This window comes from Gavialis gangeticus, unplaced genomic scaffold, assembly GCF_001723915.1.
Source record: "Gavialis gangeticus isolate Ggan-Ray unplaced genomic scaffold, GavGan_comp1, whole genome shotgun sequence".
NCBI classification, from domain to species: domain Eukaryota; kingdom Metazoa; phylum Chordata; order Crocodylia; family Gavialidae; genus Gavialis; species Gavialis gangeticus.
The window spans coordinates 62,004,902-62,019,859 of NW_017728995.1; the positions used below are offsets into that span (position 1 = coordinate 62,004,902).

At 41.2% G+C, this 14,958-nt stretch overlaps 1 protein-coding gene across 1 annotated transcript in view; it reads left to right on the forward strand.

Moving 5' to 3' along the window:
- Nucleotides 1-14,958, forward strand: part of ARHGEF4 (Rho guanine nucleotide exchange factor 4) — a 491,134-nt gene that overhangs the window by 262,229 nt on the left and 213,947 nt on the right. Inside the window, exons 4-5 of the mRNA XM_019503706.1 lie at nt 3,664-8,067; nt 14,255-14,575. Coding sequence (XP_019359251.1) covers nt 3,664-8,067; nt 14,255-14,575 — 4,725 coding nt within the window. The remainder of the gene's footprint in view (nt 1-3,663; nt 8,068-14,254; nt 14,576-14,958) is intronic.

Sequence of the window (14,958 nt, forward strand, 5' to 3'; positions counted from 1 at the left end):
TACTGGGGTCATTTGACCCCAGTGCTCTTCCTGCCATGGCAGGGGGTCGGACTAGATGATCTGCTCAGGTCCCTTCCGACCCTAGAAACTATGAAACTATTTTTGCCATAACCTATTTACTTAAACATCATTGCTTTCAAACTACAGAAAACATTCTTCTAATCCTTGAGAAGTCATTGTAGACCAAAATGATTTCCTTTTGAATCAGCTTGCTTTAATATAAAGATTTTAGTGTGCATTTCACTTGTTTTACAACAGGTAGAGTTAAACCATGTGTTTCTTGCATCCTGATATACATGCATCATTGTCATCCTGCACTTTTCTGGTGGGACATCACTGAGAAGTAATAATTTGTTCCTAACAATCAGCACATGTATTGGATATGCAAAGCTCTAAACTGCTTTTAGTCTTTGAACGCTTGATAATATGACTTGTCCAGGTCAGAGGGTGACACCCTCCCGCCCCCTGCAGATTTTGCAAACCTACCATATTTTCTATCTTGGATGGATTAAGTGCCACCATTAAATGTAGATTAACAGTAAGAATTCTGGCTTTTATCTAGCAATTTCATCAGTAGAATAAGCCAGGACCCTCTCTATGAGGCCTTCTAGTTTACTCTTTCATCACGTCTTAGAAGCTACCTAATTTGTATTTTCCATCTTGTGAATCTACTTTCACACTCCTCAAGGATATTCCTAGTTTACTGACACTCCAATTTGCACACAGGCTTACTGCTGTTTCTCATTTGGAAGACAGAGAGCAAATTTGCATGACTTTATTTCCAAAACTTGCTTTTTTTCTCCTTTCTCCTTGCTGGTAGCTAGAGATCCACAGTCACTTGCATGGTGGGTGCCCCCTGTGCCAATAGGCAGGTTTGTGTTTAGTTTCTGGTAAGGGAGAAAAATGAGAAAATATGCATTTTAAATGAGCCAGGAGCCTGAAAGGTTTGTATCCTGAAGGCCTAATGCTGCTGCAACAGGTTATTTTCAGAATACGAGCAGTGTCAGACAGCATCTTAATCCAGTTTCCAACATGAGACTTTTCTTTCTGTTTCTCTACTGCCCTTGTCTTCCCATCTATTTTCCTTTTTCACATTACGTACAGTTACATACACGTTGAAGGCTAAATTCTCTCAGTGCTGTTTCTTTAAGGAGTCCTCTGTGCCTATTTGAAAGCATTGTCTGAATCCCAAAACCCCACTGAATTTATTCTAACTCCCCCCCAGTTGATCTTTTCATTTGAGGCCTACTGTCCCATGGCTTCTGTTTGTTCAGTTCTCCGGCCTGTGGTTGTGCGTTGGGATCCTTAGTATTGTGGGAAGGGAAGGGTCATGTACAGCAGTGGTCTCCAAACTTTTCTGATCGCGCACCCCTATCAGTAAAAAATTTTTGAGCATGCACCCCCAATATATGTATATTTATTTATTTATAAATTATATACATGTACTACTGTACTAATATATTAGGTACAATATATATAGATAAAAAATAAATATAAATAGAAGTTCTACTATTTTCTTCCCGCACCCCAGTGAATCGTCTTGCACACCCCATGGGGTGCGTGCACCCCACTTTGGAGACCACTGATGTATAGTACTACACCAAAGAAACTGAAGACTGTCACTGATTTTGGTACATTCTAGCTCAAATACATAGATAGGTACATTTCTTTGACCTTGGCTTCTCTGATATGAACATGTAATACCTATCCCATTATAAAGAAAGTTTCCTGACCCCTAACAAAGCTAATGGCACCAATGCACTTAGAATTCTCCTCCGAAGGAGAAGAAACCAAGTACAAAATGAATAACAGGCATTAGTCAAATAGACTGATGTGCTGTGAGGAGTTCAGACACTGTGGCCATGTCTACATGAGACACTGAGTGTACAGTTGTTACTGTACAGTCATTTAGTACTTGCATACACAATATGCAATAACTGCAGTAGAGTCATGTCATGCTTTGTGCCACATGATACTACTGTGCAGTAGCAATGAGCTATTGTGCAGTAGCATCTCATGTAGACATGGCCTGTGGTGCTGAGGTTGGTGTAAGGACTTGTATAGAATAGAATATTCAATGTTAATATTCATGCAAATAATGTATTTTACTATTTGCAACTCGCATGTAACTTCAGGTTTTAAACAAATTATGTGATGGTGCAGTGCTACTGAAAGCATAACAGCTGGTAAATGATGTCCCCCAGCTTTTGTATGTCTAGTCTGTTTTCCTTTCCTCATCACCGTGTCCAAGGCAGCTTCCTCAAGAAAGCCATAGAGAGAAGTCAGCTATTGGCCTATTCCAACCTGCAGGGGAGCAGAGGATGTGGGATGGGGGAGGTGGGAGCAGGGGAAAGAAATGCAGCTACTTTAAGAGATAAAGGAGGAAGTGGGACTTCTAAGACATCTTTCTCCTGGTGCTTAGTGGTAAGCTCCACCCTTAAACCTGTCCCAGTCCAAAGGGTGTTGCTGCTCTTCACAATCCAGATTTCAACTCTCTTAGCAGCTTCCTGACACAAGAAACTGTCGATATAATATTGGGACAGTTCCGTGAATGGTGGATGCGCCAACTGATGCCCTTTGTATCTGGCACTTTCTTCCTCTTTTGGTGTGTGCTTTGAAGTCAATGGAACTCAAAGTATAGACAAACCCTAATAAATCTGTGTCCTAATTTTTGTGTAATTTAATTCATAATTATCTTGGTGGACAATTGGGTGTCTTTATTTCTTACCTCCCAGTTGCTTGAGAAATTTTTTGTCTTCATTTATTGCCATCTGTGTATTTATGCTTAGAATATTGTTCAAGATTCAGCACTGCTAATGCTGAATGGCTGCTCCTGCATCCACTGCAGCATGAGTCAACTGCTACTTCAGTTCATGCTGTTTGATCACTATGTGAAATGTTAATTTATACTGTCTTACTACTACTGGTCATTTTTTGTACTGCTGATGGCCAGGCTTGACGTTATTGAAAGGCCTCAGTTACATGCATTATTGATTCCATTCAGTGAAGGATGCACTGTTCTGTAGAGTTGGGTTGTATCGTTAATACGTGTTGTTCGTGTATTACAATTTGGTTGAAGCAGGTTTAATTGTCTCCTACGGTTCCTTAAGGGTCTCTCACCTTAAGCTTGGAAAGATATCAGTCTATATTCTCACAATTACAAAGAGGTAGGGACTTTTCAGATTTTACCCATTTTTCAGGGCTGTTTAAGGATAAAGATTTGGATATCCTTTTCACTCTTGATTCATGCACTGGTTTGGAGAGCATCCAAATCCATAACTTGGATAACATTACGTTAGACAAGAACAATGATGCCCTTGATGTATGGCAAAAACACCTTACTGATGCTCATAGATGGATTCAGTAACAGCTGCAAAATATAGATCAAAAGAATGATGTCTGTTTCATTTATTTAAATGTGAAAGGTGCCTTGGACTGTTTTTGAAAGGTTTCTACTACTTGCTGAGCATTGTATAGACAACATCAATTCTTAGTAAAGATGTAAGGGCACCAGGTCTATTTGCCTGTAAATACAGGATATAATCCATAAAAATGTATCATTTTCATATTTTAAATCTTAACAAAATATTTCTTTTTAATGCTGAACAATATTAAATTGCTAAGGGAATCCATTCTTGATTAATTATTTTTTCTTATTCATAGACCCCTGAGCCAACTGAAAACTGCATCAGTGAAGGAGAGTTTGAAGATGACCAGAGTTCTACCACACTAAGTACAGTAGAGTTGGAGCTACGTGGATCAAGCCAGGAAACAGATGAAGATTATTTTGAGACCCAGTCTCATCAGAGTGAATCTGTTTCAGACATTAAGACTGAGCCTTATGAAAGTGCATCAGACACAGAGTCTGTTGCCTATGACATAACTGGAGAAACTTGCTTGAGTTCAAGCTGCTTTTCTGCTGAAAAAAGAGAACCACGCCATAAATTTCATGATGTGAAGGCAGAATTGTCCAGTCACCAACTTAATTGCACAAAGCAGCCAGAGCATAGTCAAAGGAAGCAGTTGGATTTAAAAGTAGCTTCAAACAAGAATGAACTTTGGGTGCAGACTGGAAAATCAGAAGGAGAAAAGACAGGGGAGAAAATACTAATATTAACTAGTGATATTTCCAACGCAAAGTCGAAAACCAGTGGAGAGGATACTGTAACAAGGACAGACACTGAGTTAGTCGTTGGTGGATTGCAAGGTCAAATAAAGTCTGATAGCAATAAGGCAAAACCAACTGAAGAGGCTATTACAAGGAATAAAAAAAGACCAACAGTATTGAATATTGCTTGTTTGAAAGCAAACTCAGAAAGTTGTTTGGCTTTCCCTGATACTCCGCAATTTCCTTTCCAGCCAGATGTAGGATCAAGCCACAGTTTGCCTAATATATATTTTGAAACAAACAGAACTGGCTATAAAAGAAACACTGAGGTGATTGAACTGAATTCCAACCTGGATTCAATACCCAGCATAAAATGCAATAAGAAGAGCTCAGTTAACAGTCAAAATGCAGCTAAAGGGGTAGGAAATGGAATCTCAGGGGTCATGCTGAAATCAGATTCACTCTTACATCAGCCTTTCCTAAAATCTAAGTTTCAGCCACTACCTAGGAAGCCAGAGATTACAGAAAGTAAAACATGGCACAGTGAACCTGAAAACATTAGTGTTCAAGGCAAGAGAGAATATTTGGATGACTATTTTCAACTTACTGATAAATTTAGATGGTCATGTTCCAGGGTACATCTTCAAGGCCTAGATTTTGAATACACCTGGAAAGACTTAAAAAGGGCTGATTGCAGCTCTGAAAAAGCAATAAAAGATGAGGGGAAATTTGGCTTAAAAGGATCATTTCTTAATGCCTATGTAGACTCAAATAGTGATCAGCTTTCTCATCCAGTAGGCTCTCACCAAGGTGCTGATATTAATTTGCACAGGAAATCAGAAGCATGTGGCCTTAACAGAAATATGACAGATACATGTGCTCATACCTTGTCTTTGGCACCACTCCACCTGAAAGATGCCTCCAAGTGTGATCCAAAACAAAGAGAGATTCTCTCAGCCTTGCATTCTGAGCCAACAAGCATACTTACAGTAGTACCAGCAAGAAAAGATAAAAGCAAATCTGAGATAGTTTTGGAAACACAAAGGTTCTCTGGCAGCATTCATGCTGAAACTGGCATTGATGATATTAAGGAACAAACAACTTGTTTTGTAGGTGTTTCTACTCCTGCAGAAAACAAAGGCGCTAATTGTCCTGCAAACTACGTCCTGGCTGGCAGAACACAGCTAAATAACTCAGAGGAGAGCAGCACTGGCCCTGAATCACCAAATACAGAGGCCTTTGTAAAGGAAGCAGGGTTAAGGGATTCTTTTGAACTTGGTTTGGATTTTAAAGGCCTGGAAACCACACCTAAATCAGGTGCCAACGATACTCCAGGGGAGAAAAACGATTCTAAGCTATGGAACCAGAGTAATAAAAAAGATGCTTTGCAGGGTTACCATAAGCCAGTGACAACAAATGGACATGTTATTAATGAAGAAGAAAAGGATGAAGATAATGTGTGTGCCATTGAAATAGCTCCCAAGCCAGGTTATGTGAGTCAGCGACAGGACTTGTTGAAGTTCCCAGAGTTAAAACCAGCTCTAATTATAATATCTGTGGAACAAAAAGGCTTGCATTCGAAGACATTAAATAAAAATTGTTCTACTGAAATGATAACAGGAACACTGGGAGAACTAGTAAGTAAGAATTTAGGGTCTTCTTCCCTTGCCAGCAGAGAACATAGTAAGCCAGAGAGAGCTTTGAATGAATACTTTGGCTGTGAAGAACAAACTTTGCCTATCCTCCCTGTTTCTGGTGATGAAGAGGCAGCTCCTGTTGGGGGCACCATCCAAGAAGAATCAGAAATTGTGCAAAAGCAAATAGAGGACACGACTCTGGTTTCATCCTTAAATATCAGCAGCAGTAGTTTCACAGAAGGAAATGTAAATCTACAACTGGAAAATGCTAAACAGCAGGAAGATGCAAATAGTGGAATACATGTGGAACCAAATGATGTAGCTAGTGTAGGAATCTGTCAGGTAGGACCCTGCAGACTAAATGCTAATTTTGAGTTAGAGGCAGCAGAGTTAACACAATCACTGTTTGAAATGAGAGGTGACAAAGTGATTGAGAAAAATGAGTTCAGTGCAAGTCAGGGCCTGGAGGAAGACATGTGTTTAACTCCTTCAGAAATGTTGGAAATGAACCGTGCTGGTGGCCTGTGTCGGCAAGATGAGGCTACTGATGACATAGTAGGGAGCTGCATCTTTGGTAAACAAAGACAAGAAGGGAAAACAACTGAAGGCTGTAACAGTTCAAAAGAACTAATAATTGTTTTTGAGGATTCTCCTACTGGACCAATAAATCAGGACTCAGCTGAAGAGGAGCCAGCAAGCCTCAGCAAAGACATTGCACAGAATCTGAATGGGACCAATGCTTGTAACCATGCTGTGAAAAGGGACAGCCAGGATTCCTCCACAGTGGGCCTAGATAACATAAGTACAGGCAGTACTAACAGTGAGGAAATGGATGAAAATTTATTCCATTTCCTGGGGAACAACAGTAGCTTTTACAAGGCTGTGCAAAAACAGACTAAAACTGGGAACACTGGGAAACCTTCCAAGTTTTTAGTTTTCTCAAAAATGGCATCCTTCAGGAAAACCAAGTCAGCACCTGCTGAAAATCAAGGTAGTAGCAGCTTCCTTGGTGGCAAGACAAAAACAGAAGAATTGGACACTGGGAAAGAGGAAGGTGATACAGAAAACATGCTGTCTTTTAAAAATTATTCCCCCACTTCTGTCTTTCAAAGGAAGGAAGGCTACACCTCTGAGTACTCTGATGATGAGGATTTATTCTATGAGCGACCTGGAGGATTATTCAACAGATTAAGCCTGAGGAAAGCGTCTAGCTCTGGTCGGTTACTGATGGAAGACATAGAAACGAATCTTACTTCTCCCACCCTCAATACTGTGAAATCCCTTGAAGGACGAGCTTTAGTGTCAGAGGAAAATAACTCCAGTGAAGCTGCAGTGTGCTCTGGGATCAGAAGATCTTCATCTGAGATGGAGTGTAAAAGAAATAAAACCCCTGAGGGTAAAAAGTTTCGCACAAGGTTGGCCTTGGCACACAAATCCTTGTCAAGTTTATTTGAGTCCAGATCTCTGGAGAAGGAAAACATTGAGCAATGCTCCAAAGTGCCACTGAAACATGACAAGGAGAAAGCCAAATTTCGCCAAAGTTCTTGGAAAGCATTTCTGAAAAGCAAGGAAGCAGATGGGCTGAAGAGCTCTGCCTTTGCGAGTATGTCACCAACCCAGGAGAGATTTAATATCACCAGAAATCAGCAACAAGGTCCTGGCAATGCTGCAAGGAGGACCTCCACAGAGAAGCAGGAGGGTTCTAATGGGCAAGTGTTTTTGAGATCAGGTGTATCTAATGGCACCTATCCAGATACCAACCATTTTGACACATCTATGGAGCACGTTGATGTCTCTGCCCCTGCACATATGAGGAGGAAAAGAGTACTGTCTTATGACCTGACTATCAAATGTCCACAAAGTCCAGATGATGATGAGCAGCAGGAAGCATTGAGCAACAGTTTAGATGCTTCCCTGGAGGAATACTGGCTGAAATCACCCTTCAGCCCCAGCGACTTGCACTCATCATTTACCCAGTTAAGCCCTTCTTGCCCCCAGCTATCAACATATGAAGGTAAAGATATGCCCTGTAGGCCCATGAGCCCCAAACCATGGAGCTCAAGACCACGTTTTCAATGCAGGAGTGTCCATTATCCTGGGAGAATAAGTGCCACTTCAATGATCTCTCTTGGAAACAACTCTGCAATTGACAGCAATTCAGAGGCACCAGAAAGGCCAAAGACCCTGAAACCTAGAGGCAGTCTCTTGCTTTCCATGCATTCACTGGACAATGAATACCAGAGGGAAGACAGTGGGATAAGCAGTCAATCTCAGATCAGCTTGAACACAGCTTCTTCTGTTAGTGATATCCTCAGAGATGAGGTGAGTGGTTCTATGGGAAGTCAGAAGTTGGCGCAGTGTGGTTTGCAGCGTTGTACTGGGCTTAGGGAATTCCAAGAGCTGGTAGTGGAACTTGGTTAATAAATCAGGTAGGTTTTGGATTAAACTACCTCTCTTTAAGTACAGCAGTGAACATTAATAACTGCTGGTTGTATGTTAGCCATGGGGGATTCTTCTTTAATCTAAACTACCTTGCAGCAGTGTTACTTTAAAAAGGGACTCTGTACAATTGGCATCATGATTCTCTGTATATGTCACTTCTCTGTGATTTAAGATTAGATAAAAAGATGAAGTGTAAGAGAAGAGGTGGGGTCCTAGCTGCCAGTCCTGCAAACTTACCCTAGAATGGGCAAATTCACCTGACAAATGTGTTGCATGTTGCACAGACCAAATATTGTCTTCTGTTACACCCATGCACAGGCACTGTCTTCACTTGGGTTTTACAATGTAACTGCAGGCAGAACTGAGCCCTGTAGTTGGCACCTAGTAAACAAGTCTGTTGGTGCATAAGGCAAACAAGAAATCAGCTCAACACTTTAACTGCTCTAGCCTTGGTTTTCAGGGGCAAACAGAAGCAAAAGTAAGTTAAATCTGATTTTAAACAGATTTGTCTGAGAATACCACAAGGAAATCACTGTTGCTATAACTCCCTGTTGAATGCTCCCTATCATCACTCCCCCACCTCCTCAACAGCAAAAAGACAATGAGTGTGAACTGTATATCTAGTCAATGTGCATGGATACTGCTAATAATCTTGATGAACTAGGTTCCTGGTAACTAGTAGGGGAATAATACATCTCTCCAATAGGGGCATAAAAAGGGGTTTAATCTCAGACATCTTGGAGCCATTGGCAATGCCATCCTTTTGTGTCTATTGGTTCTGGTACCCCTAGTGATTTTGGGGTGGGTTATGAACCTGTTCCACTCACAAAGTGAGGAGCATACAGGTAAATAATTACAGCAGGTCTTGAAAAGCTGGCTTGGCTGCAGTCCATCTCTGACATACTGAGGCTGAGGTGAGTCACTACAGTTTAGTATTGATTTTAAAAAAAGAGTAAAACTGTTTTGATGAAAGGCATTTTCAGTGACTTGTATTTGACAGAGGGCTTGTGCATGAGATTTCTGTCTTGTCTGCACTGCCTTGTGCTGGTAGATGCCTTATGCAGTTATGATGTAAAATGTGTTGATCAGCCCTATATCAAAAGGTCTGTTGCAAAAATCCCTTCTCAGCATCCAGATCAAAAGTATATTTACAAGACAGTCCTTATGGGCTCGTGCAGGTAGCATATTCAGACAAAGCACTGCCCTTTCCCTTCTGTAGTCCCAGTTTAAAATTTAAGTTGTTAAGATACCAGTAAAGATGAGTTTTCTTGGTCTCTGCTCTGAGTGCATTTTGCAGCTAATGCTGTCTAGAAACAAAATAAGCAGATGGACTGCATGTCACAAATGAGAGATGCAATAGTGGAATTACTGTGTGTGGGAATTGCTCATCTCCTCCCACACAATGCCTGACTTTACCCAGTGATAGTGAATCTCTTATTTTCATGAGCATCAATTCACTCACAAAATGTATTCAGAATACATTGTGTTGCATGTAAAACAAGTATCTTGCAGCACTTTGCAAATTAAAGGAAATCCGTATCTCGATAAAACATTAAAAAAGGAATTCAAGCAGGGATAGATAGCATGCTGTTAACACAGTGAGATGATGAAAGTCCTTTGCGGCTTGAACAAAAGCACTGACCTGATACATAATAATCCAAAAGCTCACATATATTGAAAGAAGAGATGAAGCATGTAAAGCCTTGAATGTGTGAACCCAGATCTAGAATCTGGGCATTATGAGCATATAAATAAATGCTTAAATCTGTAGCTAATCTAAATAATTTAAATTAAAACATGAACATTAACATTGAATTTCATTGCTTCACACTTTGGCTGTTCTTCATACTGCAGAATATGAATATCTGGAGTTAATTGTTTAAAAGCAGCTGGAGCCTAGGTATTAATATAATCATACCAGCTCCAGGAGACAAAATCAGATACATTATACAGAACCTTTAGAAAATGTTTTTTTGAGTTGATTAGACAAGGGAAATAGGATAGAACTGAGCCCTATGTATTTTAGCTAATGGACACAATTACATCATCAAAAAACCCATGCTAGGGAGTGCTGGAGTGAAGGGTGGCACACTCAGGTCACACAATATACCCCAAAGTGGATGCAACACAGCTGTCTTATTTGGTACTGAGAAAATATCAATAAGCCTGCCAGAGATGGATCTTACTGGCACACAACCAATGCAGCTCAAAGTAGCCAAATTAAACCTATATTAGGGCATGTCATACTTCACTGCAGGGCATCTTTGCATGGCCCTTGGATGACACAGACATGCTCTTGGGGAGATTTTACCAGGAAGCTCTGAAAATCCAATATTGGTTTTGAACAAAATATCACTGATATCAAAATATCACTAAAATGATAGTGTTGAATTGTTGCCAGGTACCTTTACAAAATCTGTAACCAAGACTGTCCCTTTCGGTGTCTGTTGCTATTTTAAAGATGTGAGAAATTATGCTTACTAGTAGATTTAAAAGGAAAACTCCTTCCCCTTACCTGTTGCTGAGTAGCTTTTGATGTGCTTGTCCCTGTGTGCCTTCTGCTGTGGGGTGCACATGCATTTGAAACCAGAGCCACTGCCAGCAATGTCCATTTGGTCTATGCATGCTATTCTGGTGTACTGAATTGTGGGTTACTAGCACAGTGAGAAATCAACTGCTGTGCTGTTTCCTTCTCAGTAAGTATGGTCTGAGATGGAGCACCACTGTCCACATTGAGTATAGCCTGCTTTCATCTAATTTGTGAATGTAATTTAAATTTAAACTTTTTGGCACAGTTGTATAGTACATTTGGGAGTTTGCGGAAGGTTTCTTATATTAGTTGCTCCTTTTCTCTTTGCCACCTCCACCACTGTTCTTTACTCTCAGCCAAAACTTAAGTCTCCAGAATTCAAGAAGTAGCAGCAATCCTTCCTGCTAACTGACCACCACAACACTTGTCTTTGGTGGCTAGGGTGGAACTGAGCTCCTTAAACTGCAGTATCCTCAAATCTTTCTCTCAAAGAGTCAAGGAATCTAGGGCTGTGCCCCTTGGAATATTTCGTGTGGGCAAGCCTGCAAGGCCTGAATCTGATTCAGGTCCTTCTGGCTTCCTCATGCAGTAGGCTCAGGAGTCTAAGAGCTTTGACCTAGGGACTTTAGATCTTTCTCTTAAGGGTAGAATCATCTTAGATCATCTTCTAGGAGAGAAGATGAAGAACAGGAAGAGCAACTGAGAGGGGAGAAAAGGCTTAAACTACCTTTAAAATTCATGAAGAAGAGATGAGCTTCTGTGTTCTGCCAAGTGCCAGGAGACCCTTTATCCTGGTAAGGGTCCCAAAGTATTTATGCTCCAGTAACTGAAGCACAGATCTGTGTACCTTAATACAAAGGAGATCAAGCTGGGGCCCTCTTTATCTTCTGTGAGAACAGTGTAGAGCGAAAGTTTGATATTGGCTCCTTCCATACACTGATGTGCTACCACACATCCTTTGGCACTGACCAGAGAAAAACCTTCTGTCTCTCTCCCTTCTTTAGTATAGATATAAAGTATGGTTCTCTTAACAAGTCCTAGTCAGTCCAATTCTCCATCATTAACAGGGATGTGTCTGTTATAATGTGGCCTAGAAGTCTTAAATGTGCACAGAGACAAGCTATAGAAGAAGAAAGGAAGATTACTTACCAGTTCAGTTTCTGGATTCCTTCAAGATGTTTTGTCCCTTTGACTACCCATCCTCTTACCTTCTGCTTCTGATTTGTTTGTGCCTATATATTTGGTAGACAAGGAACTGGAAGACATTGATTCCACAGTGCTCTTCATACCCACTGTTTGGTTTAATGAGGACAGCTAGGGTGCATGTGCACAGTGAAGTGGACAGTGGTGGTAAAACTTCCTGTCTCAGTGCACAGAGCTCATGCATAACCACAGTGCAACACACACTGGGACAACACATCTTTGAAAAACAGGAGTTACTGAGTGGATAAGTAACTTTTCTTTTGTGTTTAAAGGCAGATCATCATCAACAACAACAACAAAAACCTTCCCAATGCCCCCCCCAAATAGTTAACATGCTCCAACTCATTTGTAGGGCACAGAGATTTATGCTGAAAGGAGCAATACAGAACAAGCCAGTTCTGCAAAACTGAGAGTTTGCCCTTGGGCCAATGTTTTGCATTAGACGGAGCCCTACAGTGACTCTAATTAATCTGATTTTTTGTGACATGCTTTTACTTATGTAATTGTGCTATCCATCAGGCAGTAACAAACTGCCCTGATACATCCCATACTTGAAGTCCCATACTGTTTCCCATACTTTTTCCTTCCTGTTTCCCATTCTTTCCCTGACACAGTGAGGCTTAGGGGCTATTTATTAGAAGCATTCTTCCTCTCTCTCCACATTTCCCTTAGCCCTAGTATGGATGTGTAACACAGCTGGACTGTATCATCATTTGCCATTTGCAAACTAGAACTAAGCTAGGATAGCATGATGTATATAGGGACTTGGTTTAAGACCAAATGAAAATGCCTCATTTGGTTTTTCAAATGAACTAGGCTGCAGCAGTTCCCAAACTCTGACAGATTGCTCTCCACCACTTTAAAAAGTTACAACATTAAGTACCACCAGCAAATTTTTCAGTTCAACCTTAAGTACCACCAGCAAATGTTTGTCATATAAAGTAATTGTAATGAATCTGTTAACGCGTACCACTGACAGGTTGTCTGCATATCCCTGGTGGTATGCATACCACAGATTGGGAACCGCTGAACTAGGGTATAATGGGAGGTAGCATCACTCAGGAAATAAATCTCCTTGACATGGAAGATGCACTCTGGCACCTTCACTTTCGGTATCATCAAACTTCATATTGCTGCTGTTTGGATTAGTAGTTAAATACCTTCCAACATCCCTGCTGTTAAGTGGCTCTTGTATAGAAGTGGGTATTTTGTGCAGCACTGCAGCAGCATGTTGATAGAGAACGGAAGTGAAGCCCATAGCTATGCATATCTTCTCCCCAAGCTCCCCAGCTTCTCATCTAAATGTCAGGCAAATAGCATGGATAACATTTAATGCAACACCAGAAAGCCTTGGCTTCAGTATGTCAGACCTTCAGGCATCCGGGAGCTTAACATCACCTTTCATAATGAAGGGACAGCGGGAATAAAAACAGACAAGCAAGTTTGACTGTTATTCCATTTATAAAGGCATCGTCTCTCCTTCCAAGCAATATCACAGGTGTGAACTGACTTAAGTTCCATTCGTGCCTGTGGTGTAAAACACTCCAAACTAGATGGTAATTGGCCTTGTACTAGTGCACTAGGGTGAGTGAAGAGGATGGTTCACTTTTTCTGTTAGCTTTTGCTCAGGGAGTGGAATTGCTGCATTCTTCTAGGGGAAGGCAACCCAGGTACAGTTCAGTGCAGAAAAGACCATGCATTGCATCACATAAAGGATGGCTTGCTACCATTCCTTGATGCGGTACCTCAGTACCTGTCAGTCGGTCAGGAGTCTGCCACTGGCTTCCTCCCCAGTCTGTGAGCTGTGTCTTATTGCCACAGTCTTTCCCATGGCATGTTTGGCATGTTAAATGCCTTCCAATATCCCCGTCCTTAAGTGGCTCTTGTATAAAATCAGTATTTCTGGACAGCAGCATGTTGAAAAGCCTACACCAGTAATAATTGGACAGTAGTTTAAAATGAGAAGATTGGTAGGTCCAGAATGATATTGGCCATTTTTCCTATTAACTTGATTTGTCACAGCCATCAAATTGCCCCTTATTGATTGTCATTTTTATGTCACAGTATTTTTCCTTCTTTATCTTATTTATGGGAAGAGATGTCACTTTCAAGTTTCTGATGGGTTATTAAAAACAAGGAAGGTGATTAAAATATGCAGTGCCGGTCTGGCTCTAAGGTTCCTCTCTGAGGAGAAGGGGGAGGGCGAGTCTCGCACAGCTCCAGTGAAGGATGATCCCTCCCAAATGATTTTGGGCCCTGTCACTGGAGCATTGTAGTCAGCTGTTGAACATGATAAAAAACCTCCTGTGTTTTCACCTGCTGCTTATAAAACAGGATCCTAAACAGCAAAGTCAAACACCACCTGAAAGGAGGTCCTGTGAGAAATGGCTTCCCCATCGAAAAAAGAAGCCTCCTCAGACACTGCCATCCCCACACCCATTCTCAAGTATTGAAAACAAAGGCTGGAGACTCCCTCTCTTCACTTTGGATGGAAAAGCCAAGGAAACTTCACAGAGGAGGCAGCCCAAACCCCTGTACAAGCATTTCAGCTTCGATGACATTTGGATGGAAAGGAACCAGAAAAGGAAACTCAAGAAGGAGCCACAGTCTGAGAGAGAAATCCAATGGAGTAACCTCCCAGAGGACCAAGTAAAAGTAAGACACTGGGCATCATCCTCTCCTCTGGCTCTGTCTTCCTCTCTCCACTCCAGCTGACTCTTTCTTCTGTCATCTTCTCTCTTCAGGCTACATCTTGCACCAGTTTCTTCTGCTTTCCTCTGTGGCTAATAGTCTGTATATAACACTAAATACACCAGCACAGTGACTGTCTTGAAAGAAGGTGGCTTGCTTTGCTGCTGTAGTGGAGTAGCGTCTATGCTGTCACATGTTCTGCTGTGGGGAGTCAAGGTAGCAAATTGTTTTCTTGACGGAAGGGACAATAGACAGTTGAGGAACAAAATGGTCTGTTCATGTCAATAAAAAATGTGCTGATGAAATCTTTAACTAATGCTATGTTTACTCTTTGGGCATTGCTGCAA